Source organism: Dromiciops gliroides, chromosome 4, assembly GCF_019393635.1.
Source record: "Dromiciops gliroides isolate mDroGli1 chromosome 4, mDroGli1.pri, whole genome shotgun sequence".
Taxonomy (NCBI): domain Eukaryota; kingdom Metazoa; phylum Chordata; class Mammalia; order Microbiotheria; family Microbiotheriidae; genus Dromiciops; species Dromiciops gliroides.
The window spans coordinates 1,418,144-1,445,604 of record NC_057864.1 but is presented as its reverse complement, the minus strand read 5'-3'; the positions used below and the strand labels follow the sequence as shown (position 1 = coordinate 1,445,604).

General features: G+C 40.1%; 1 protein-coding gene across 1 annotated transcript in view; it reads left to right on the top strand.

Moving 5' to 3' along the window:
* The first annotated feature begins 757 nt into the window (after nucleotides 1-757).
* Nucleotides 758-27,461, top strand: part of ST6GALNAC5 (ST6 N-acetylgalactosaminide alpha-2,6-sialyltransferase 5) — a 235,257-nt gene continuing 208,553 nt past the window's right edge. The window contains exons 1-2 of the mRNA XM_043999504.1: nucleotides 758-1,076; nucleotides 2,122-2,394. Of these exons, the coding sequence (XP_043855439.1) occupies nucleotides 1,062-1,076; nucleotides 2,122-2,394 (288 nt within the window). The 5' untranslated portion in view covers nucleotides 758-1,061. The remainder of the gene's footprint in view (nucleotides 1,077-2,121; nucleotides 2,395-27,461) is intronic.

The window sequence follows — 27,461 nt, the reverse complement described above, 5'->3', positions numbered from 1 at the left end:
TTACGCAGCACACCAAGGGCGAGTTGCAGCCAGACAACCTCTGAGGATGCCCCCTAGGTAGAGTGGGTCTAGGGAAAGGAGTTGCAAGGGATGCTGTGTTAGGTAACTTGTCCAGGGTCCCACAGTAGCTGTCAGAGTCAGCTCCTGAACACAGATCTTCCTTGTTCTTGGATTATTTATCTGGCCACATCACACTTCTGTTGCTGCTGCTGTTGCTCCATCTTCTCCTCATTATTCCCATCCATCTGTAAAGGATGTTAGAAACCATGTAGTCCACAATTCCTCATTTCCACATTAGGAATCTGAGACCTAAGATGGTTAAGTGACTTAGCCAAAGTCACCAAGGAGGGAATGGCAGAAGTGGAATTTGATTCTAGGTCCTCAGAGTCCAGAGCCCACGGTCCTAGGCACTGGAGGAGCCTTCCTCTTCCACATCCTTGGGGGTGGGGGGGTTCTTCTGTTTACTGAATTAACACAGCAGAAAGCAGCTAGACTGCCTGGGGGCTATCACCCAGAGGGGACAAAAAGCCAACTCTTTCAGTTCTGCTTGTTGGGTGATTTAATTAAAACAGGAACAATTGTTCTCTCTCTGTGTGGGCCCGTGCGAAAAATCAATCCATCAATCAATAACTGGAAGGAATGAGGCCCAAGTTACCTTCCAAGCCCCCCATATCCTGGGCTGCAAAGATGTGATGTCCCCCTTTTGTAGGGGGAGGGATGCAGAGGGTTTTAGGACCCAGCAGGCGGCGTCAGGCGGCAGTTGTGTAGATCACTGAGAGACTAAGAGGGTCCAGTTCAGTTTTAATTCTGTCTCTAATCTCCGCAATAGCAGCGCTTTCCCCATCCCAAACCCAGCTAGCTCGCTACCTGGCCGAATAGCCCTGCTGCCGCCAGCGCCACCGGCACTTCCTCGGCAGGCTGCCACCGTCCCCAAGCTCCCACCCCACCCTCCTCAGCCCTGCCACCCTGGTGCCCACTTTCCCTGGCCATGGAAACCGGAGGAGAAAAAGTGGCCCCGGACGCCCGTGCCTGAGGATTCTGTGCGGAGAAGGCATCCAAAAATGAAGACCTTGATGGTGAGTGCGAGCTCCCAACTCCTGGCTGGCAGGGGCTGAGACGGACCCGGGCAGAGCAACGGCCCCTGGGGAAGGGGCACCAGGGTCCGGGCGCGCAAGGCGCGCAACCGCGAACCCCGGCTCCGGTTCCCCGGGCTCCTCGGTGTCCAAGGGGCAACTTTCCACCTGCTTTTTAATGCCTGTTTTTAAACACACACACACACACACACACACACACACACACACACACACACACACACACACACACGGTCCTCGCCTCTGCTGTAGCTTCCAGCCCGGGGAAGAGAATATTGGGAATGTGAAACTCAGTTACATACGCTTTTCCTACAGTCCAGGGTGGGATGTCCAAAAGGCAAGTGGAAAAGAGGCAGTGGAAAAAGAAGGAGGGGGGGGTGTAGCTTAAGGTGAAATGGGGAAGGGTCAGCTTCGGGAAATGGGGGGGGTGGGGGTGTGGAGAGGAAGGAGGAGGGGGAGAGAGTTCCCTGAAGACTTTCTCGGTTTTCCAGACGGGTTCCAAACTTCCAAGGAGCAACAGCGATAGATGGAGAGGAAGAGGAGGAGGAATAAGAGTGGTAGGGGAGAGAGAGAGAGAACCTGGTGTCTTCAAGGTGGGGGGGGGGGAGAGCAGGAGCCGAAGGCACGCGCTTGTTCAGTCCTCCCCCTCTCTAAGGTCCCAGATGAGCATCCCCTCCCAGCCCCTGTCACCTCCACCTCCGGGAGCAGATGACCAGGCACCACCTGCCCCCTGCCGAGAGAGCCAGGGAGCGAGAGGGGGCGGCGGCAGCAGCGAGCAGAGCAGAGCCTAGCCCAGCCAGGCTGGGAGCATCTTCTGCTGTATAGGGAGGATTGTGCCGGCTCCCAGAGCGAGGGTTGTACACACCTAGGGATGGCAGAGCACAGAGTAGGCACTGCTGCTGGAGCTCTCCCGGGTGCTGACCGCACCCTGGCGCCCTGTAGGCTCCAGAGCTCTCCAGGGTGCTGACTCCACCCGCCCCCTGGCTAGGGCAGAGCTAGGGAGCTCAGCGCAGTCTTTCTCTTCTTGCAGCGCCATGGGCTGGCTGTATGTCTAGCGCTCACCACCATGTGTACCAGCTTGTTGCTCATGTACGGCGGCCTCGGTGGCGGCCAGAAGGAATCCCCCCAGCAACGCGAACAGGAGCAGGCAGCGTCTGGGGCCACTGGCAAACCGGCAGCGGAGAGCAGCCTGCGCCTGGGGACGGCCGGAAGCAACGGACAACTAGGGCAGTCTCCGCAGCGCCTGGGAATTCCTCAGGAGGGGCGGCTGCTGGATGGATACATCAGCGTCCTGGATCATAAGGTGATTTCTCCGCCAGCCCCCCTCCCCCCCCCACACACACACACACGCACACACACACACTCCAGTCAAGATTGAACCAACCCCTTGCTCTTGGGATCCTTCTCGGACTCCCCACTCTAAACCCCACTGGGTGTAGGACGCTAGGGAGATGCCACTTGGAGCCCCGGAAGGGAGGTGGATGGATGGTTGAATGGATGGAGGTGGGGATTATGTTCTCCACTCTTGGGGAAGGGATGAAAAGTTTTGCTGAAGACTGGGGGGGGGGGTGGAGGGATGGTCGTCCTTTGTTTTCCTTTGGTAAGCTGTCAGCCTGGACAATGTATGTGGAGGGTTTTTCCTCACACCAAGCCCTTCGATTGTTCAGTTTCCCATGGCATAGGAAGGGTTACTTTTGAATCCATTTCACATTTTCCTGAGCCTTCTGGCTCAAGTTGAATTTGACTGGAGTCGGGGGTTGCAGGGAAAGAGATGCTGAAGGGAATGAGCAGGAGTGGTCCTGTGTATGAGCTAGTCAGCCCCCAGGAGCTCCTCAGACACTGGAGTTCTTTTTCTGATTTCTCCTCCAGATGGTTCTGGTTCAGTTAAGTTCTGTGGAGGTAGGCAAGAAAAGCTTGAGGCTAAGACTCTCCATCCCTAAAACCCTTTCTCCCCCTTCCTTGCTAGAAGCTGCTACAGGGCTTGGCTAATAACTAATAACAAGGCTTTAAAAAAAATAAGAGGCTCCTTCCTACAGAAATAATCAATCTCCGGTTTCATTGTGCAATGCTTCTGGGTAGACCCCGATCAAGTTTTCTGATTCCAGAAGACTTTGTCTAATCCTGAGTGAATTTATCCCTCATTATTCAGAGTTGCTAATGGTTTTTACTAAAATGTAATTTTATTCAATGTTTACTTTATCAAGCTAGAGAAATGTGAGCAATTGGAAGTTTGGGGGCTTCATGAAGGATGTTCAAATCCACGGGTGTGTGTCAAAGAGAGCTGGGAATAAATAGGTTTAAAAATACATCTTTGCCATTCTTTCAGTTTTGGAAAGATTGGTCATCATTTTCAGGAGAAAACAAAAGCCACATTTCTCTTTTTCAAGAGCTATGTCTATGAATTAGCTAATTGGTTAGCAATTTCAAGTACCAGTAATGTGCTTTATGAAGGATACAAAGAAGTATAATACATAGTCACCTCAAGGAATTTTCAGTCTAAAAGATTGACTTTAAAAGCACTAATGGCAAATGGTGAGACAGGACATGCATACTAAGATAATTAACCAGAAGAAAACAGAGAAGACAAATATTAAACAAAGTCCAGAGAAAGGAATTTTTCATTTGGGGTTGGAATTATTTGACTGCCAAAGTAGCCCAACATAGTTCTGGAGGGGTATAGAGGCTTGCAACAGGCTGAGAGAGGAGGAGAAGGAAGAACTAAGAGCAAAAGGAGTTAATCCAAAAGCAGAGGGCCACCCATCTTGCAATAACAGCTTTCACTTTCTCTGTTGAACAAGTGGGCTGGATAGGCAGTGAGGGCCCTTCTAAACCTCTCATATCATGTGATTCTGAATTGTTTGAGGGACTTCAGATTTTATATGTTGGTCCACCACTGACTGAAGGCAAATCTGGAGTTTCTTTGAGAAAATGGTTTGAATTCTAGACATGTATTTGGTGTTTAGTATAGAGTGAATTTTCGTTATAATGAATTAGCTCTAGAAAGGAAGTCAAAGGCTGTTCAATCCAACTAACCATTTGGAAGATGAGGATAGGAAGGTAAATAATTTTCTCACAGTCACACAGGTAGTAGCAGTAAGTTGTAGGGGAAGGATTTTTTTTTAATGTATAAGGTATTTTATTTTTTCCGTTACATGTAAAGATAGTTCTCAACTTTTGTTTATACAAGCTTTACAATTTCAGATTTTTCTCCCTCCCTCCCCTCCCTCCCCCCCTCCCCTAGACAGCAGGTAATCTGATATAGGTTATATCTATATATCTCTATAAATATACATATAGATATAGATATATACACACACATATATATACACATAATAACATTAATCCTATTTCTGCATTAATCCTGTTACAAGAGAAAAAATCAGAGCAGTGATGCAAAACCTCAAAATAGAAAAAAAAAACAACAGCACCCAAAACAAAAGAAATAATATGGTTCAATCAGCATCTATACTCCACAGTTCTTTCTTTCTTTTTTTTTTCTTGGATTTGGAGATCCTCTTCTATCATGAGTTCCCTGGAACTCTTCTGTACCATTGCATTGGTGAGAAGAATATAGTCCATCACAGTAGGTCAACACTCAATGTTGATGATACTGTGTACAATGTTCTTCTGGTTCTGCTCATCTCACTCATCATCAGCTCACGTAAGACCCTCCAGGTTTCTCTGAACTCTTCCTGCTTATCATTTCTTACAGCACAATAGTATCCCATTGTATTCATATACCTCAACTTGTCCAGCCATTCCCCAATTGATGGGCACCCCCTCAACTTCCAATTCCTTGCTACCACGTAAAGAGCAGCTATAAATATTTTTGTACATGTGGGTCCCTTTCCCCCTTCCATGATTTCTTTGGGAAAAAGACCTAAAAGTGGAATTGCTCGGTATTTGACAAAAACTGCTGGGAAAACTGGAAGATAGTATGGCAGAAATTAGGCATAGATCAACATCTTACACCTTATACTAAAATAAGGTCAAAATGGATACATGATTTAGACATAAGAGGTGATACCATAGGTAAATTAGGAGAGAAAGGAATCGTGTACCTATCAGATCTTTGGAAAGGAGAACAGTTTTTGACCAAACAAGAGATAGAGTATATTATAAAATGCAAAATGGATGATTTTGATTATATTAAATTAAAAAATTTTTGTACAAACAGAAGCAATGCATCCAAAATTGGAAGGGAGGCAGAAAACTGGGAAACAATTTTTGAGGCCAGTGCTTCTGATAAAGGCCTCATCTCTAAAATATATAGGGAATTAAATCAAATTTATAAGAATCCAAGTCATTCCCCAATTGAGAAATGGTCAAAGGATATGAACAGGCAGTTTTCTGATAAAGAAACCAAAGCTATCTATTCCCATATGAAAAAATGCTCTAAATCTCTAATGATTAGAGAGATGCAAATTAAAACAACTCTGAGGTACCACCTGACACCTATCAGATTGGCTAAAATGACAAAAAAGGAAGATAATAAATGTTGGAGAGACTGTGGGAAAATTGGAACACTAATGCATTGTTGGTGGAGCTGTGAGCTGATCCAACCATTCTGGAGAGCAATTTGGAATAATGCCCAAAGGGCAATAAAGCTGTAGGGGAAGGATTTTAATCCCTGTTCTGACTCCAGATTGAAAGATATTTTCAATGCACCTTGGTATATCTGGTGTGGATTTTCTCATGTAATATACAGTGAAAGCTTTGTTTTTATTTTTTAAATAAATAGGGAACTGTCTAAAGTAAAAGTGGCCTAATTCCTGTGTTTGAGTCTACTACTGACTGTGAAGGAAGATTTTGAGTTTCTTTGATAAATTGGATTTGGATTCTACCAGTGTCCTTACTGTTTAACTGGTACATAATGAATTTCACCTGTAATATAAAGGGATTGGATGGAATGGCCTCTAAATTCCTTCCAGTTGGGAAGAGCTATGAACCCAGGATCCTTTTCAAAGATCACCATTCAATCAGTCATTAAATAAGCAATTACCAAGCACCTCCTATGTACCAGATTGTACCAGATAGTTGCAACAAAAAGGCCAACAGTTCCTGCCCTCAAATAGTTTCCATTCCAAAAGGGACACAGAAAATCAATAGGGCATGCGTGTTCTGTTGCTTGGCAGTATGGAAGCCACTGCCTGTATGTTACTGATGTGGGAAGTGACAGGATGCCACAGTGTTCAATATTTTTAAAAATGTTTGGACTTGCTAATAAGTGACTGCATTCTTACTGTGCATTCAGTGTCTTGATCTAGTGAGGAGAATACTGGATTTTGATCTAGAATGACCTTGATTCAGATCTTTACTCTGATACTTTCTAGCAGGTCATTCCATTTTCAGTGTGAGCATTTACACTTCAGATAGCAGCAAATGCTAAAGATCAGGACTTTCTTTTTGTTTATTTGTTTTGTTTATTGTCTAGACTTCAGAAAGTGATGGATGGAGATTAAACTTAAAGGTGTGTCATGAGTACATATTTTGTGGAATGCCAATTGTTAAGCATTCACCAACACACTACTTATCATCTCTCTTAGTCTTAGTTCCTTCATCTGTATAACAGGGGTGTTAATGCTCCTATCATTTGCATGACTGGGTAATTGTAGGATCAGTCTTATGAGGCTCAAATGAGAGAATGTCTATCAAGGGCTTTGCAATCTTTAAAGTCATATACATACATACATATATATATATATATATATATATATATATATATATATATATATATATATATATATATATATATATCAGTGGTGATTTTGTGCACAGGGAATCTGGTGCTGGGACAAGCTTTTAGAACTGGAGTCAGAAAAAGCTAAAGAACCATGGGCTAAGCTCTCTGAGTCTCAGTTTGTTATCTGTAAAATGGGAATGAGAACAGAACATAGATCATTTCCTTTACAGGGTTATTGGGAGATTGAATGAGGTAATGTATATGATATACTTTGCAAATTTTAAAGCACTGTGCAAATGCCTATACCCACAGTCAGATTTAGAGCTCAGCTTCACAGATGAGTAAATTGAGTACCATCCTGGTTAAATAACTTGCTCAAGGTGATCCAGGTAGTGAGTAAGAGCCAAACTTTGAATCTGGGTCCACTGACTCCAAATTCAGAGCTCTTCGCATATTGATCTATTATTGCATCTTAATACAGTCAGTTTGGACAAGGAAATGGCATCTCATAGATGGCTTTTACAGTGTCACATTTCTACATTGGTATTCAAAATACCAAATTGCTCCCAAGGAAAAAAAATTTCAATGAATTTAATAAGTGACACGCTTCGGTAAGATATCCAGAAGTCACACACAGCACAGATGTCACTGCACAGTGTCAAGGGTGAAGGATGTGCCTGATCATCTACACAGTTGCCAGTCACTGAGAGCATCTGCTTCTAATGCCAATTCTTCTCTATTCGAAAACTGAGTATGGATACACACACACACACACACACACACACACACACACACACATATATATATATATATATATATTTGAAGGACAATAAGAGTTAAGTGACTTGCCCAGAGTCACATAGCTAACAAGTGTCAAGTGTCTAAGGTTGGAATTTGAACTCAGATCCTCCTGAATCAAGGGTCGGTGCTTTATCCACTGGGCCACCTAGCTGCCCCCTGGGTATGGATATTTAAGAGAAACTTAAGGATGAAAATACCTTTTAAAAATCCCTGATTAAAAAAAAAACTTGTACAAACTAAGTTAATGATATGCTGAGAGGCCTTCAGGCAGAATGGATAGGATGCCAGCCTTGCATGCAGGAAGTCCCGGGTTCAAGTTCTGCCTCAGACTAGCTGGGTTACCACAGACAAGTCAGCTAAGAAATAAACAATAATAAAATTTGAGGATTGACCTAAGTGGCTTTCAAGGTGCTTCCTAGCTCTGGATCTATGATCTCATTAACTCTCTGGGACTCAGTTTCCTTATCTATAAAATTAAGGGTTTGGATTCCATGGCCTTAGAGGTCCCTACCAACTTCAGACCTGGAACCCCATGATCTACTCAATTATGAAGAAGTTTGGGGCCTGTGGTTTCAGGGAACTCCTCCACAGCAACAGAGTCAGGAATCTGTCTCCTGAATGCTCTCCTGACTTTCCTGGATGGTTCAGGAGATCAACTGTCAGTCAGGAGTAACTGAATTCAAATCCTGTGACTTGGGTCAAGACATTGAACCTCAGTTTCTTCATCTGTAAAAGGAAGAAGTTGGATTTGATGGTCTTCAAGGCTCCTTCCAGCTCTTAATCTGTGATCCTATGAAAGTGTGTGTGACTGGAGAACACATTTGGTTTCCTTTATTTCCTTTTCCTAGGAAAGAGATGAAGTAAGCCTTCCCCTGATCATTGTTCTTTAGGGATTTGTCATTGTCATCAGCTCTTCAATGAGAGCAGGTGGCAAACTGCAATTCTTATAGATTGTGAGAGCTGAAAGGGACCTTTGGAGCCATCAAATCTAACCCTCTTATTTTACAGATAAAGAAAGTGAGGTTCTAAGAGGTTATGCAGCTTGTCTAAGGTGACATGGGTCATAGATGGCAGAGTTATGATTTGAACTCAGACTCTCTGACCACAATTTGACAATTGTTCATTTTTTGTAATTTAGCTTTATCTTTTCAATTAAAAAACCCTCTATTTTCTCTCCTCCCCAGTCCTACTGAGGGGAGAAAATAAAAACAAAACAAAACAAAAAACCCTTTGGAACAACTAAGCAAACTCAAGCAAAACAAATTCCTACATTGTCCATGTTCAAAAAGTCTATGGCTCAATCTGTACTTAGAGTTCCTCCCTTCTCTGTCAAGAGGTGGGTACCACAGCTCATCGTTGATGCCCTAAAATTATGTTTGGGGTTGATTTATAATCTCTTGTATATTCATAAGAAATATCTATTTAGTTTTTCTTCGGCCCATGAATTACACCTGGCACCTGGGAGAGGACAAGAAGGGTGGCCCTTCCATTATCTCTGATTCAGAGAAGCTGGAAACAATGACAGAGATATTATTCTGGAAAATGGTTTTCCCATCCTGCTTAGGGGTCTCCCAGATGGATACATTGGCAGTCAGTCTGTTCCACTTGGTGATGGAATTAGCATTTTAGCTCCCAGGACGTCATTCTACAGGTGGCCCTAATCCACAGCACCTGCATTTCACAAATGACAGCATGTTTGCAAGAGGCAGCTTCGACTCCTGCCTCTGAGAACTGAATAACTACAGAGATTAAATCCTTTTGTGCTTTTGGAGAAGGATATTCTGCAAGTTAAGGCCCTGTTCCCTTACACAGAATGTGTGATGAGGATGAAAACATCACTAACTATGGCACTGTTGCCTTCCCACTAATGTGGCCTCTCCTCCTAGTGGATTATTGGAGTTCTAGTTCCAGGCCAATAAGAAAATGGCTCCATGGGCTCTCTTGTAGCAGCTGAGCCTTTTCATTTTCAGTTTAGTGACTCTTTCTCTGTTCTGCACCCTATCCCACTGCCACCTGGGAAAACAGGAAACTCTCTTCATTCTGCAATTATAATCTTGCTTTTGGTTTTTGAAAGCTGACTGGTTCCTCACAAAGGAAGCCAGCAACTAAGCAAAGAAGCCCGCTTTGAGAGCTACAATAACCTCTTCCTGGCTTATTTTGGTCTTTCTTAGTATAATGAAAAAAGCTCTGTCTCGAGGGAGAGAGAATCTGGGTTTGAATCCTGATGTCTACTACCTGTGTGTCCTTGAAGAATCCACTTAACCTCACTGGACCTCAGTTTTCTCCTCTGTAAGAGAAAAGGGATGCCCTAGGTAGCCTTGGACATTCCTTCCAGATCTAAATGCAGGAGTCTGCCATCATTTAGGTCATATTTTTGGCCCCTTCACTTCTTGGGGTCGCATTTTCCCCACATGTAAAATGAAAAGCTTGGACTAGACAACTTCTTGGATTCCCTGTATCTCTAAATATATATAATGAGAGCTCCCAGTGTGTAAAGTACCTTTACCAAAGCAAAAGAGCATATTTGCTATAATTTTTCATCTTGGAGAGTAGCCTCGGGCAATAATAGATCAAGTGCCTCAGCCTAAGTTACACATCCAGTTGTTTCAGAGGCAGGATAGGGATCCAGACCTTCTTGACTCCAAGACCAGGTTTCTGTCTACTCCAAATTGCCTGCTGATGTTAACAAGTGGAAAATCTTTTCTTGTTGACATTATGGTTGATGCTGCTGCTGCTATTGTTTTGGCTGTTGTAGCTGGGGTTGATTTGGGTTACAAAAGGAGAAATGTTCGAACAACACTCAGAGGAAGGTCCCAGCTAACCCCTGGAGACAGGGGAGGGAGGCAGGAAATTCATGACACAAGTTGGCATAGGGTGTGGCAAAATAAAGTCATTTACCATCTGTTGGTCTATGTGAAGGAACTGTCTGACCTCATTTCAATTGCGGACAGGCAGGTGCCCTGATCATGTACATGCAAATGGACCACTAGCCTTTGGTCTAGCCCTTGGTACAGCTTCTGCTTGAAAGGGGGCAAGAGTTGAGAAAACTGAGTAATGAAGTGGTTTCAGAAAAATTTACTCCTACCATGAGATTTCAGGCATTCCAGTAATGCAAAAGGGAAGCTAGGTGATGCAGTGGATAGAGCACTGGGCTTGGAATCAGGGAGACTTTTCCTGAGTTCAAATCTGGCCTCAGATACTTACTAGCTGTGTGAAGATGAGCAAGTCACTTACTCCTGTTTGCCTCAGCTTCATCATCTGCAAAATGAGCTGGAGAAGGAAATAGAAAACCCCTCCAGTATCTTTGCCAAGAAAATTCCAAGTGGGTTCTCGTGACTTACACAATCGAACAACAACAACAACAACAATGCAAAGCACTACTTGCTTTGGGTCTAATTGGCATTGTTGGAAAGGGTTTTGAATCCAGAATCATAGGACTTGGGTTCAAATTCCACCTTTATTTCAAAAGACCTGTGTGGCATTGGTCAAGTCCCTTCATCTGTCTGGGCATTAGGGTCCTCATTCTTAAAATGGGTTTAATGATACTTATACTGTTGCATGGTCAAAAGCTGGGATTAGAATCAGGAAGATCTGGGTTCAAATGCTGTCCCTTGATACAAATGATGTGACCCTGGTCCCTGAACCATTCAGTGTTCCCTGAATGGAAACTCTAAGGCTAGAAGTTGCCCAAGAGGTTCTGATCCATTTTGTGGGAGTTTCTTACTCCAACAAAATCACAGATTCAGTTACAAAACATGCTTTTAACATGTGACATTAACCTATCTCAGAATCCTGTGAGGAGGAGCCTTTGCCAACTTCTACGCACTATGTAAAAGGTCACAATGTTATTTCTGATTGTTTATGATCACAAATTGTTTAAATATTATTCTCATTTTTTGCAATCACAAATGTTTTATTCTATATTAGACTCATTCCTGGATTTTTGAACAAAAAATTTTATTCAATAACTCATTCATTCAAAAATATTTGGGAAGCACCTCCTGTTTTTATAACTACAAAGAAAACTCCTGCCCATAAAGAATTTACCATGCAACTGAGAAAGCAGACCTATACACATGGAAAGCATGTCAAAAGGCCATAACACACATATATCCATAAAAATGTACATATGCATATGCCTGGGTAAGCATATAAGTATATAGATATAAAACTAAGTGACAAATGATAGCACAGGGGGAGACACTATTGTGGCTATTTCTTCAGTGAGAAATGTCGTCCTACATTAGAAGAGTATTTGAGTTCTTCAATTAAGGGGAACAGAATCCTACCCTTCAGTCATGCCAATTTTATAATGAGAACTAGCTAATAAATAATTAACAAGCAATTATGATCTCATAGCTACTTCAAAAGGTGATTCATTAAAAATGACTGGGAGTTACAGAATGCCAAGAAGGCTGAATGATGTCCTCTGGGATAGCCTGGTAGTCTGGAGGTCATTGTGTAGACTCTGGAAGGGTGGACAGCCCAAGTTCCTCAGAGAGACCTGAAGAACTGCCTAGAATAGAGGGGCCTTCTTTGATATTTCATCATCTGCCAAATGGGAATAATATTTGCACTGCCCTGAATAACTCTAAGAGTTGTTCTAATGATTAAATGAGATAAAAGAAATGAATCTACTTTGAAAAATTAAAATCAATAAGTATTTGAGAACCTTAGTAAATATTCATGTCACTTTCTTCATAACATTTTCTCTGATCTTTTCAGCAGCCAGTGCCTCCCCACAAAGAAAATATTGCCTTGCATTTTTTGGACTTATTTATTTAAATGTGTACCTGGTTTTTAAAGAAGCATTTATGATGCTCTTCTTCTGTGTGTCAGGCACTGGGCTAAGCCCTTGGATACAAATATCACATCATTCTCTCTGACTACTTCCTCCATAGCCTCCTGGCTAACTAACCACCCCATAGTGCACACTAGAGATCATGTACTGGGGGAGCTCCAACCCTGAGGTGCCCCTCCCCAACTCTCCAGTTACACTATTTTAGGAAAGCCCCAGCCAGTCTTTATTCCACTCTCTTCTTTCTTGCTACCTGTCCACTTCCTTGCAACTTCTCTGTCAATGCTACTATTGCTGGAATGAAACAAGTATTTACTAAGTGCTTACTCTATTTCAGACACTGTGCTAAGTTCAGAAGATACAAATACAAGGGAAAATTAAGATAGCCCTTGTCCTCAAGGAGCTTGCATTCCATTGGAAGAAGTTGACACACAGATGGAGATAAAAGGGGAAAGGTTACAAAGGAGGGATGATTTTGAAATCCAGGAAGGAAAGAATAGGTCCTGAAGGAGAAGGCAGGCCAGGCAGGGTGCCTTCAAAAAAGGGGATGTTTCAGGATGAACTCATCAAGGGGAAAAGAAGAGCAGGCTTTGTTGAGGATTATTCCCTAGTGAATAGGAGTTTGCCAGTCTATCCAATTATGGACCCATCCAAGTACCTACAACTTCACAGACCAAAGTGTCTCTCCCTGGCTTCCACTCCCATCTGTTTGGTGTTTCCCTTAATAGAATATGAGCTCTTTGAATGCAGGAACACTTTCTTCTTTGGAATTTGTTTCTCCAGTTCAGTATCAAAATGTTTGACACATGGTAGGTACTTATTAAATTATCATTCATTCATTTATTCACTCATATTCAAGCACACCAGACAGCCCCTGTCATAAAAACATTTACATTTGAGAAAACAACATGTATAGATAGAAAAGTGGTGGCCAAGGAGGAATCTTGTAGCCAGGGAAGGCAGAGGAATGGTGCTTTGGATTAAGCTGATTAACTAGTCCTTACCCTATTCCAAAGTCTAGGTCCTAGGCATGGAAGCTTGAGTTCCAGGTCTGAAATGGTATGGCATAGATATGGCTGTTATCCACCCCAAGAACATGGAAGCTTCTTGAAGGCACAGACTGTGTCATTTTGCTTTTGTGGCCGCAACACCTAGGACAGCATCTAACACATGGTTGTTATTAATAAATACTCATTGACTTATTGATCAATGTGTTATGTCACTAATAAAACTCCCTCAAATACTTTAATTTCAACTTACTCATTTCCCTTGACCTACTATTCCACTCTACCACAGCTACATACAAAGATGGCCACACCCTTAATCCTGTCATCACTCACATATGTACCAGTTCTATGTTCAGAAAAGCTGAAATTCCTCTACCTGATCACAATTGATTGTCTTTTTACCTTTCCCTCTTCCTTGAAACTCCAATCCTCAATCCCTCCAGCCCTTCAGTTCTTTCCCAAGCCACCATACCTACACTTACTATGCTCTTTCCTTCCCCATCTAGAATCTTTAGTGAACCAGTCCAACTCTACATTGTCCTCATCTCTCAAGTCCTTTACCCCTTTATCCTCTAGATCTTGCCTTTCCAGATCCTCACGTTGGATCACTCCCACCATCTGCATTCTTTGCTCCTATGCCATTAAATATGACAAATCAATCCTTTGACACCTCCCTCAACAATTCACTATCCTATTGACCACAGTGGCTTTTCCAGATCTTTTCATCACTCCTCAAACATCCCATGATTCCTCCCCCATTCTCTCAGCTAATAGCTTTACTTCATATTTCACTGGAAAAATTGAGGCCATTCACAGAGGACTTCCTCTTCTTTTCTACCCATTTCACATGAAGAATAGGCCCTTGTCCTTGCCAAGGCAAACCCCTCATATGCATGTAATCCTATTCCATCTTGTCTTTTCCAGCAGATTGCCCTTCCATCACCCCTGCTCTCTCATTAATATTCAATCTCTCCCCATCTGCTGCCTGCTTCCCTACTGTTTACAAACATGTCCATGTTTCCCTCATCCTCAAAAAACCCTCACTTGATCAACCTATCCCTGATAACCATCATTATGTATCTTTCCTCCCTTTAATAGTAAAAGGCCCTAAAAAGGTCTTATAAAATAAGGGTCTCCACTTCCTGTCCTCTCACTCTCCTGATTCTCTACAGTCTTCCTTCTGACCTCATCATTCAACAAAAACTGTCCTCTCCAAAGTGATTAACGATAGCTTAATTGTCAAATCCAATGACCTTTTATCAGCTTCATCCTTCTTGACCTCTCTATGCCTCTTGATGTTGTCAATCACGATCTCCTCCTTGATCATCTCTTTCTAGGTTTTTGGAGTCCACTCTCTCCTGCTTCTTCTGCCTATTTGATCACTACCTTTCTGTCTTCTTTGGCAGATCTTCCTCTAGGTCACATTCACTAACAGGGGGACTTAGAGCCCAGTATTCTATTCCGGGACCTTTTCCCTTTTCCCTTTATACTATTTTACTTAGTAACCTCATTAGTTCTTATGGATTCAAGTATCATGTCTATGTAGATGGCCCTCAGATCTACTTGTTCAGCCCTATTCTTTCTGATGACCTTTATACGCAAATTTCCAAAAGTGTTTTAGATACTTCATACTGGATGTTCCATAGGTCCTAGACAGCAGTAGGTAGATTGCTGAACCTGAGGTCACAAAGTACTGAGTTCAAATTAGGCCTCAGAATCTTACTAGTTAAATGATGCTGGGAAAAGTCATTTCACCACTGTGCCTCAGTTTCCTCGACTGTGAAGGTGGGATAATAATAACACAACAACAGTGTTGTAAGGATAAAGTGAGATAATATTTGTAAAAAGTACTTAGTATGGTGACTAGCACATAGCAGATGCTTTAAAAATGCTTACTCCTTTCCTCTTTTCTTTTCTATAAACTTAACATCTTAAACTCAACATGCCCAAAACTGAACTCATCATTTTTAAAAAATAATAAACATTTTTTATTTTATAGTTTTGAGTTCCAAATTTTCTCTCTCCTTCTCTCCCTCCCTTCACCCCTCCTTGAGACAATAAACAATCAGATATAGGTGATACATGTGCAATTAGAACTCATCATTTTTCACCCTGTCTTCCTACCTCTTCCTAGCTTCCCTAGTACTGTCCAGGGTATTACCATCCTCTCAGTTACCCAGGCTTAAAAACCTAGGTATCACCAATGACTCCTCATTCTCATCTCCTGTATCCAGTCAGTGGTCAAGTCTTGTTGAATTTACCTTCTTACCATCTCTTAACAACTCCCTTCTCTCCTCTGACACTGCCACCAGGCTGTCATCATCACACATCTGGACTATCGAAACAGCTTGTTGGTTGGTCTTCTAGTCACAAGTATCTCTCCCCATTCCAATCAATCCTTAACTCACATGTCAGATTGGTTCCTAAAATGAAGGGTTGTAGTGCTATCATCCTCCTCTTCGGTAAAGTGCAGTGGCTCCCTATTACCTACAAGATCAAATACAGTCTTCTGTTGTGGAAAAGCTGTGAAATCCACTTGCTCTGGCTGCCCTCCCCCCATGTTTAGAATCTTCTCCCTGTTCTCTGTGACTTCTGGCTTCCATTAAGTCTCAACTAAAGTTCCACCTTCAGGAAAAAGCCTTTTCCAGTCTTCCTTAATCTTAGTACCTTCATTGTTGACTACCTCCAATCTATTATACATATACACATGTGTGTATATCTTGTCTTTAGAAAGTTGTTGGCATTTTGTGTTCCTCATTCTGTTGTGAGCATCTTGAAGGCAGGGACTATTTTGTTTGGTTTGGTTTGGCTTGGTTTGGCTTTGCTTTGCTTTCTTTGTATCCCCATCACTTAATACAGTGCCTAGACACAAAGTAGGCATTTAACAAATTTCAGTTGACTGAATTAAGTGCCACCTCAAAGACACTTAACAAATTTTAGTTGACTAGAATTGTCCAATTGACAATTACAGTCAGTCTGAATAGAAACTAGGGTGCTGGTGTGTAGAAGATATAAGAGAAATTTGAGACAAAGCATCATGACTTATAGTGCATATACACATATGCTTACTTTAAATTAGATTCAATAAATATTTATTGAGTTATTGCTATGGCCAAAGTAAAGGACAGCATCTCATAATGGGTGACATCCATCCTTGAAGTCATAAAGGCTTCAGTTCCTGCTTCTGACATATACTGACTAGTTGTATGATTATGACACTTAACCTTTCAGTATCCTGGGGCAAATGTCTAAGATCACCAATTATGGACCACTTAGTGATCAACCATTACAAATTTACTATTTGCTTACTATATACTATAACTGGATATTAGGGATAGAAAAAAATCCCTCAAGCCCTTGCCTTCAAGGAATTCCCATTCTTTTGGGGAGTCACAACATGCACACGTAGAAATATACATACATATATGTACACATATATATGAAATAAATACAAGGTAATTTTAGGAGAGAAGGTGCTTATAGTTGAAAAGATGAAGGAAGACTTCATGTAGGAGGAGACATGAGCTAAGCTTTGAAAGAAACTAGGAATGTTAAGAAGTGATCATGAGGAAGAAGTGAACTCCAGGCATGAGGAAGACCATGTGCAAAGGTATGGAGTTGGAAGATGGGCCATCTTAAGTGAGGTACAGAAAGATAACCAGCCTTCTCAGTTGAAAAGTACATAAATGGGAATCATGTCCAACTACCTTAGAAAAGGCAGTTGGAGCCAGTTTGTAAAGTGTTATAAATGCCAAATAGGCTTATTCTAGAAAAATTATGGAGCAACTGGCATTTATTGCACAGGGATGTGACATAGCAGATGGGGTTGTTAGGAATTTCCCTTTTATGGCTGTGTTGGTGGAGGGAGCTTCTACAGGATGGCTTTCCTGCCTTGATGAAATCAGGGAGAAAAACATGCAGTACTGAATATATGAGGCAAAAGTGAAATAGGTCTTGCTCTCAAGAAACTTACACTCTACTTTGATACTCCCATGGTTTTATTTCTCTCTGCTGTGGATACTGATCCATTCCCTAAGGCAAATCAAAATCATATCATTCTGTTTGACACAAGAAACAAAGAATAAAAACGTACCTAATAAAACACATACTATCCCTTGCACTTGAAAGTGATCAATTGCAGAATTAAACTGGAAATCACGAAAACAATTTGTCCATTGAGAGACAATGAATGAATCCACCTCACGTATATTAGACTCACCCAGATCTGTCTCTGGATTCTGAGTGACTAAATATTTTCATTACATTACATTTAGAATGTCTTTCAAAATAAAAATAAATAGAAGTGAATAATGTATGACGTTTATTTGTGTATATGTATACAAGGACTATGTGTTCCTCCAAAGTGATATCACTTCAACTTAGTCATCCTGAAGCGAAGGTGTGTGTTGTGGTGGAAAGGCCATTAAGAGCTAAGAGATGGGGGGGGGGGGGTAAAATCCTGTCACATTGCATTACATGACATTAACCATACCACCACTTCTCTGGGCTTCAGTTTCCTCTTCTATAAAATGAAGGGTTTGGGACTAGAGGACCTCCAAGGTAATTTTCAGCTTTAAATCTTAGGAGAGCTCGTTGGGCATTTGGGGCAAATGAAAACATAAATGTAAATTAAAATCATCAGTCTCTGCTCTGCAATATCTTAGAGGCAATGAATTTTAGGACTGGGAAAGACATTAGAAATCAACAAATACAGCCTCCACATTTGGCAAATGAGGAAACCAAGTTTTGCTTCCCTCTTTCCAATGTAAATAAGTGTTAGTATCACCTTTTTCTGGAAAAATTATTTTAGATTTCTTTGTATTATTTTATACATTTATCTGTTTACATATTTCAGCCCTCCAGTAGGATATAGACTTTTGGAGAGCAGACATATATTTTGGTTTTGTCTTTGTATCCCCCAGCAGGAGAGGCAACTGGGAGAGTGGATAGACAGCAAGTCTAATGGTCAGAAAGACTGACATCCAAGCTATGCCCCTCATATATACTGGCTATGTGATACTTGGGAAAGTCATTTCACTTCGTGTCCCAACCAACTCTCTAAGACAATAAATTGCAGAGCAGGTGCTCTTCTGTAATGGTAATAGGAATTTCCTCACTGGAGAATCACATCTGGTAACAAAAACCTCAGCACCTAGGACAGTGTCTTGTAATTATTATGAGCTTAATAATTGCTTGTTGGATTGGATTCTTGATGTAGGTAAAATAGCTGGTTATAGCTAGAATCACTATCTGTTCTCCTGACATGTAGATGACAATATTTGCTATAAAGGGGGAAGGGCCAATACTTTTTAAGCAATGTCTCAATATTATTTGGATGGTTGTAATTAAAACAAAGCCTAGCCATACCCTTATATTGGCAACAAATAAATATTTAATTAGTTTATTATTCAGAAACACAGGAACATGCCTCTGGATAGTTTTAACAATTTTTTTCTACCAAGTATTAATGCAATACTTGGTCTTTTCAATGAAATATAAAATGCATATCACATGTTATTGAAAAATCTGTAAGCCCTAGAAGATTTTGCATATTTTATCTTCAAAGGAGAAATGGGAACACAAAAGACTCTCTTACCCAAAGATAGGTTTAGACTTAAGAAATGTCTTTACAATCATAAATGTCCAAAAGTTAGGTCAACAAGCATTTCTTAATAGGGGCAAAACCAAGAGAGCAGAAGAGAAGAAGCAATCCAGCCAAACTCTCCCAACACTCCCATCTAAATGACTTTAAATAGCACATTAAATTAAATTTTGGCATTATGTAGAAACAAAGAGTCATAGTGACACATTTTTCCAGCCTGACAGCTTAGGGGATCAGAACGAGAGGTCTATGACACTGGGGTTGAGATGAAGCAAGAACACCACTTGCATAGGCCTTGAAGACTAAGGCTGAAGCTTCAGCAGCAGCAACAGTTCCAGAAACTCTCACTGTCCAGAGACAGTAAGGGAATTGAAAAACTGGTCAAAAAGAGATTACAGAGAACCCCTGTGCTAGCACTAGACACAGCAGCTGTCCCAATTGGCAACCCCATTACCCATTACGCAGGTTCAGTTCACAGTTTCAGAGTGAAGAGAGGAGCACTAGTGCCTGGAGTAAGAAGGAAGCAGAAGTCCTTCCTATGTAAGAATCAGAACTCAGACTAGAGGAGCAATGACCACACCTCTTCCCAGATAACACTCCCTTGGAAGCACCAAAAAATTATATACCCCCAGAAGTAACTCTGAAAACAGCAGCACATGAGAGTGTGTGCGCACACACACACACACAAACCCTGGATCTTGCTATAGTGATATGACCATCACTCCAGAGTTGAGAAAAGCCAAACTAAAATAAAGTTCAATATTAAGAAATATGCTGCAATGATCTGCTGAGGTGGGGGGAGCCAAGATGGCAGAGAGAAGCTAGGAACTTTCCTGAGATTTCCTATATTTCCCTCAAAAATAACATTAAATCAAGCCTCTAAACAGATTCTGGAACTACAGAACCTACAAAAAGAGAGACAAAATCCTGCTACGTGAGAAAATTCAGAAGACTTCAGAAAAGTTCTGTCTTACCTGGGGTAAAAGGGGAGGGCGGCTCGCTTCAGCAAAGCTCGGCTCAGTGTGGCTTAGCAACACTCGTCTCAGCTGGCAGATCAACTCAGCAAAGCTTGGCTCATTGGCAGCTCAACACTGTTGCAACCTGACACAGCTGAGAATGGGGCAGCCAAGAGTGGGGCAGCTGAGAGCAGTAAGAAGCTTAAAACCATGAACCCTGTGCCCCAGGAGCAGACTTCAACTTGATAAGTTTTTAAATAGCCTACAACATGCACAAGAAACAAAAAAGGAACCTTACCATTGACAACTTCTATGGTGAAAGGGAAGACCAATATTCAAACACAGATGAGTTAGTCAAAACGCCCACAAGTGAAGACTCAAGAGGGAAGATGATCTTGTCTCAAGACCAAAAAGCCATCTTTGAAGAGCTCAAAAAGGCTTTTAAAAATCAAATAAGAGGGGCAGCTAGATGGTGCAGTCGATAGAGCACCGACCCTGGAGTCAGGAGTACCTGAGTTCAAATCCGATCTCAGACATTTAACACTTACTGGCTGTGTGACCCTGGGCAAGTCACTTAACCCCAATTGCCTCACAAAAAAAAAATATATATATATATATATATATATATATACATATATATATATATATATATATATTTTAAATCAAATAAGAGAGGTAGAAGAAAAATGGAAAAAGAAATAAGAGAAATGAGAGTTACACTGCAAAAAGAAACACAAAAAATGACTGAGGAAAACAATTCCTTAAAAAATACTATTGGCCAAATGAGAGAAAAAATTAGCCAAACAGAAAAAGAAGTGCAAAAGCTTACTGTGTAAAATAAGGCCTTAAAAATTAAAATTGAGCAGGTGGAAGTGGATAACTCCATGAGACAACAAGAATCTGACGAGCAGAATCAAAAGACTGAAAAAATAGAAGAAAATGTGAAATACCTCATTGGAAAAACAACTGACTTGGAAAATAGGTCCAGGAGAGATAATCTGAGAATTATTGTACTACCTGAAAGCCATGATCAAGAAAAGAGTCTAGACACCATATTCCAGGAAATTATTAAGGAGAACTGCCCTGAAATTGTAGAATCAGAGGATAAAATCATCATTGAAAGAATCCACCTAACACCTGAAAGAGACCCCAAAAGGAACACTTCAAGGAATATAGTAGCCAAATTCCAGAATTATTAGGTGAAGGAGAAAATACTCCAAGCAGCCAGAAAGAAACCATTTAAATACCATGGAACCACAGTCAGGATTGCACAGGACCTGGCAGCTTCAACATTAAAGGATCACAGGGCCTGGAATATGATATACAGGAAGGCAAAGGAGCTTGGATTACAACCCAGGATCAACTACCCAGAAAAACTGAACATTCTCTTTCAGAGGAAAAGATGGACATTCAATGAACTAGGAGACTTGCAAGGCTTCCTGAGAAAAAGACAGAAATGAACAGAAAATTTGATCTCCAAATACAAGACTCTAGAGAAATATAAAGAGGTAAACAAGGGGGAGAAAAGAGTTGTTCAATGATGTTAAACTGCTTAAGTCCAGATGAGAGAGGATAATGCTTTTAACTCTTGAGATCTGTATCTCTGTAAAGGTATTGTTATTAAATCAACTTTGATGTGATGATATAAAGAAACTTAAGGGACAGAATAAAATAAGACTAGGGGAGGAGAGGAAGGGAGAAGTGGAATGGGGTTAATTATATCAAAGGAAGAGGCACAAAAAGAACCCATTACAACAGAGGGAAAGAAGGGAGGGGTGGGCATTGTTGCAACCTTACTCTCATCAGACTTGGGTCAGGGAGGGAATAAAATACACTCCCTTTTGTATAAAGAAACTTATATTTCTCTTTAAGGAAACAAAAGGGGGAAAGGGTGGTATTGATAGAAGGGAGGGCACAAGAGGGAGAAAAGGGGGCAAGAGAAAGAAGGGCAGCTGATAAAAGGAAGGGCAGATTGAGGGAAGCAGTGGTCAGAAGCAAAACACTGGTCAAGTGGAATAGGGGAAAAGAAGGGGAAAAGAAGATGGAGGGAAATAAACAGTTATTAATTTTAACTGTGAATGTGAATGGGATCAACTCTCCCATAAAACAGAAGTGAATTGCAGAATGGAATAAAAACCAGAATCCTACAATATGCTGTTTACAAGAAACACATTTGAAGCAGAGAGATACACACAGATTAAAGGTAAAAGGCTGGAGCAGAATATTATGCATCAGCTAAAGCAAAAAAGCAGGGGTAGCAATCCTTATCTCAGACAAAGCAAAGGCAAAAGTAGATCCAATTAAAAGAGATAAGGAAGGAAACTACATCTTGCTAAAAGGTACTATAGATAATGAAGTAATATCAATATTAAACATGTATGCACCAAGTGGTATAGCATCCAAATTCTTAGAGGAGAAGTTAAATGAGTTACAAGAGGAAATAGACAGTAACACTATACTGGTGGGGGTCTGAATCTTCCCCTATCAGAATTAGATAAATCTAGCCACAAAATAAATAAGAAAGAAGTGAAAGAGGTGAATAGAATACTAGAAAAGTTAGACATGATAGATGTCTGGAGAAAATTGAATAGGGATAGAAAGGAATATACCTTCATCTCAGCAGTACATGGCACATTTTCAAAAATTGACCATGTATTAGGGCACAAAAACATCATAGTCAAATGTAGAAAAGCAGAAATAGTAAATGCATCCTTCTCAGATCATGATGCAATAAAAATTACATGTAAGAGAGAGCCATGGAAAGGTAGACGGAAAATCAATCAATTGGAAACTAAATAATTTCATTCTAAAGAATGAGTGGGTCAAACAACAAATCATAGAAACAAGCAATAACTTTATCGAAGAGAATGACAATAATGAGACAACATACCAAAATCTATGGGATACAGACAAAGCAGTGCTTAGGGGAAATTTTATAGCTCTAACTGCTTACGTGAATAAAAAAAGAAAGAGGAGATCAGTGAATTGGGCATTCAACTTAAAAAGCTAGAAAAAGAACAAATTAGAAATCCCCAATTGGATACTAAACTAGAGATCCTGAAAATTAAAGGAAAAATTAATAAGAGTGAAAGCAAAAATCTATAGAATTAATCAATAAAACGAAGAGCTGGTTTTATGAAAAAAGCAATAAAACAGATAAACCACTGGTTAATTTGATTAAAAAACAAAAGAAGAAAAACAAATTACCAGTATCAAAAATGAAAAGGGTGATCTTACCACCAATGAAGTGGGAATTAAAGCAATAATTAGGAACTATTTTGCCCAACTGTATGCCAATAAATTTAACAATCTAAATGAAATGGATAAGTATTTACAAAAATACAAACTGCCTAGGTTAACTGAAGAGGAAATAAATTCCTTAAATAAGCCCATATTAGAAAAAGAAATTGAACAAACCATTTATGAACTCCCTAAGAAAAAATCCCCAGGGCTAGATGGGTTTAGAGGTGAATTCTACCAAACATTTAAAGAACAATTATTTCTAATTTCATACAAATTATTTGGGAAAATAGGTGAAGAAGGAGTTCTACCAAATTCATTTTATGACACAAATATGGTCATGATACCAAAACCAGGCAGAGCCAAAACAGAGAAAGAAAAGTATAGACGAATTTCCCTAATGAATATTGATGCTAAAATCTTAAACAAGATATTAGCAAGGAGATTACAACAAGTGATCACCAGGACAATACACTATGAACAGGTGGGATTTATACCAGGAAGCAGGGCTGGTTCAACATTAGGAAAACTATCAACATAATCAACCACATCAATAAGAAAACTAACCAAAATCATATGACTATCTCAATAGATGCAGAGAAATCTTTTGACAAAATACAGCAGCCATTCCTAATAAAAACACTAGGGAGCTTAGGAATAGGTGGAGCTTTCCTTAAAATAATAAGCAGTATCTACCTAAAACCATCAGCAAGCATTATATGCAATGGAGATAAGTTAGAGGCCTTCCCAATAAGATCAGGGGTGAAACAGAAATGTCCATTATCACCTCTATTATTTAATTACTAGAAATGTTAGCTTTAGCAACCAGAGAAGAAAAAGGAATTGAAGGAATAAAAATAGGTAAACAAATAGGCAACAAGAAAACAAAATTATTGATCTTTGCAGATGTTGTGATAGTATGCTAAGCACCCCACAAAACTAAGTAAAAATTAGTTGAAACAATTAAAAACTTTAGCAAAATTGCAGGATATAAAATAAACCCATATAAATCAACAGCATTTCTATATATTACCAACAAAATCTAGCCGGAATATATAGAAAATTAAATTCCATTTAAAATAAGCATAGACAACATAAAATACCTGCCAAGACCCACCCTGGAGCTATATGGACACAATCACAAAACATTTTTCATACAAATAAAGACAGATCTAAACAATGGAGAAATGTTCATTGCTCATAGGTAGACCAAACTATCTAATAAAAAATGACAATTCTATGTAAATTAATTTATTCATTCAATGCTGTACCAATCAAACTACAAAAATAATTTTATATAACTAGAAAATGTACTAACAAAATTCATCTGGAAACAAAAGGTCAAGAATATCAAGGGAATTGATGAAAAAAAAGTTAAGGAAGATGGCCTAGCAGTGCCAGATTTCAAACTATTTTTCCAAACAGAAATCATCAAAACAATATGGTACCACCTAAGAAATAGAATGATTGATAAGTGGAATAGAATAAAACTACAATATGCATAGGCAAAAGATTATAATTATCTGGGATTCGATAAACCCAAAAATCCAAATTTGGGGGACAAGAACACACTATTCTACCAAAACTTCTAGGAAAACTGGAAAAAAGTCCGGCAAAAATTAGGCATAGACCAGTATTTTATACCATATACCAGCATAAGGTCAAAGTGATTGATGTGATATAAACATAAAGGCTGATATCATAATCATATTTGAGAAGGATGTAATATTTTACCTGTTAGATCTATGGATAAGGGAAGAGTTTATGACCAAAAGCGATAAAGAGGATCACAGGAGGTAAAATGGATAATTGTTATCACATTAAATTAAAAATGTTTGGCACAAATAAAAGCAATGCAGCCAAAATTAGAATAAAAGCAGGAAGCTGAGGGAGAGGGGTCATAGCAAGTTTGTCTGATAAAGGCCTCATTTTTCAAATTATAGGAAACTGAGCCAAATGTACAAAAGTAAGAGCTGCTCTCCAATTGATAAAAGGTCAAGGGATATGAATAGGCAGTTGTCAGAAGAAGATATCAAAGTTATCAATAGTCATTTTTTTAATTAATGATTAAAAGAGCACATTAAAACAACTCTGAGGTACCGCCTCACACACATAAGATTGGCTAACATGACAGAAAATTAAAATGATAAATGAAATGGTGGAGAGGATAGGGGAAAACAGATATACTAATATGCTGTTGTTGGAGTTGGGGATTGGTCCAACAATTCTGGAGAACAATTTGAAACTATACCCAAAAAGCCATAAAACTGAGCATATCCTTCTACCCATAAATAGCCCTACCAGATCTTTATCCCAAAGAAATCAAAGACAAAGGAAAAGGACCTGTATGTACAAATACATTAACAATAAATCTTTTGTGGTAGCTAAAAATTGGAAACTGGGAGAATGCCCATCAATTGGGGAGTAACTGAACAAGTAAGTTGTAGCATATGATTGTGATGTAATACTATTATGTTATAAGAAATGAGGAGGAGGATGGGTTTAGGAAAACCTGGAAAGACTTATATTAACTGATGTGAGGTGAAGTGAGCAAAACCAGAACAACATTATTCACCACAAAAGCAATAATTGTCACACCAATCAACTGTGAAAGACTTAGCTACTCTGGTCAATAAAATGATCCATGACAATTCCAAAGGACTCATGATGAAAAATGATATCCACCTCCAGAGAGAGAATTGATGAACAATGAATAAAGATTGAAACATATTTTTCACTTTACTTTTTTGTGGAGTTTTTGTTTTGTTTTGAAACATGGCTAATATGAAAATATGTTTTTCATGACTTCACATGCAGAATGGGTACCATATTGCTTGTCTTCTCAAGGGATGGGGAAGAAGCTTAAAGAAGAGAGAATTTGAAACTGAAAAAAGAATGTTTTAAAAGAATTATTTATTAAACACTTACTATTTGCCAGTCTCTTGGCTACGTACTGAAGATACTAAGAAAAATTATGATGATGATAAACCATCTCTGACCTCAAGGGGTTCATAGTCTAATGGCAGAGACAATTTGCAAACAATTTTGTATAAACAAGATATATACATTATGTACAGAATAAATATAATCCTTTCCCTCATATCCAATCTGTTGCCATGAACTCTCTATTTCATCTTTGAGACATCTCTCAAATATGCCCCTTCTCTCATCTTATGCTGCCAACACCTTGGTATAAGCTTTTATCACCTCCTGCCTAGATCATTGCAATCACCCACTGAGGTGTCTGTTAGCCTCATTTCTCCCCACTTCAGTCCATCTGCCATTCAGCAGCCGAAGTGATTATCCTAGTCTTACCATGTCACTCTACTACTCAGTAAACTACAATGGCTCCCTATCACCAAGATCAAAACCAAAATCACTTTTGAAGAACTTCATAATGCCCACACCTTTCCAGTTTTCTTATACTTTATATACCCCTGTGTTCCATGAACAAGAAACTTCCTATCTCAACTCCAGGTATTCTCTGGCTATCAAGCATTTCTGGAATATTCTCCTTCCTCATTTCCACCTCCTGGTTTCCCTGGATCCCTTCAAGTCCCCCCTAAACCCTACCTTCTAGAGGAGTCCTCTTCCAATTTCTTTTAATTCTGGTGACTCTCCTCTGTTCATTATTTCTTAGTTATTCTGTGTACAGCACGATTGTGCATATTTGTTTGCTTGTTGTTTCTCCGACTAGATTATAAGCTCTTTGAGTTCAGGGACTGTTTTTTTGTCTTTATTTATCCCCAGCATCTATCGTGGTGCCTCTCACATAGTAGATTCCTAATAAATTCTTATTGACTGACATCAACTAAATTGGAGAGAAAGGGACTTGCATATAAGAAGAACCAGGAAAGGCTTCTTGGAGAAAGTGGATTTTGAATTAAGATTTGAAGAAAGCCAGGGAAGCCAAGAGATGGAGATGTGGAGGAAGTGTGTTCCAGATATGGATTTGGGCTGTGCCTAGAGGTAGTAGGTCTCCTTCATCGAAGATCTTCAAGCAAGTACTAAGCAAGTATTAACTGGGGATGTCATAGAGAGTATTTGTTTTGGTGAGGCAATTGGGGTTAAGTGACTTGCCCAGGGTCACAAGCTAGTCAGTGTTAAGTGTCTGAGGCTGGATTTGAACTCAGGTCCTCCTGACTCCAGGGCCGGTGCTCTCTCCACTGCGCCACCTAGCTGCCCCTCATAGAGAGTATTTTTGTTCAGCTACAGGCTGGATGTCATGGTCCCCAAGGTCCATTATGACTGAGATTCTATGAAAAAATAATACAAGCATGTTA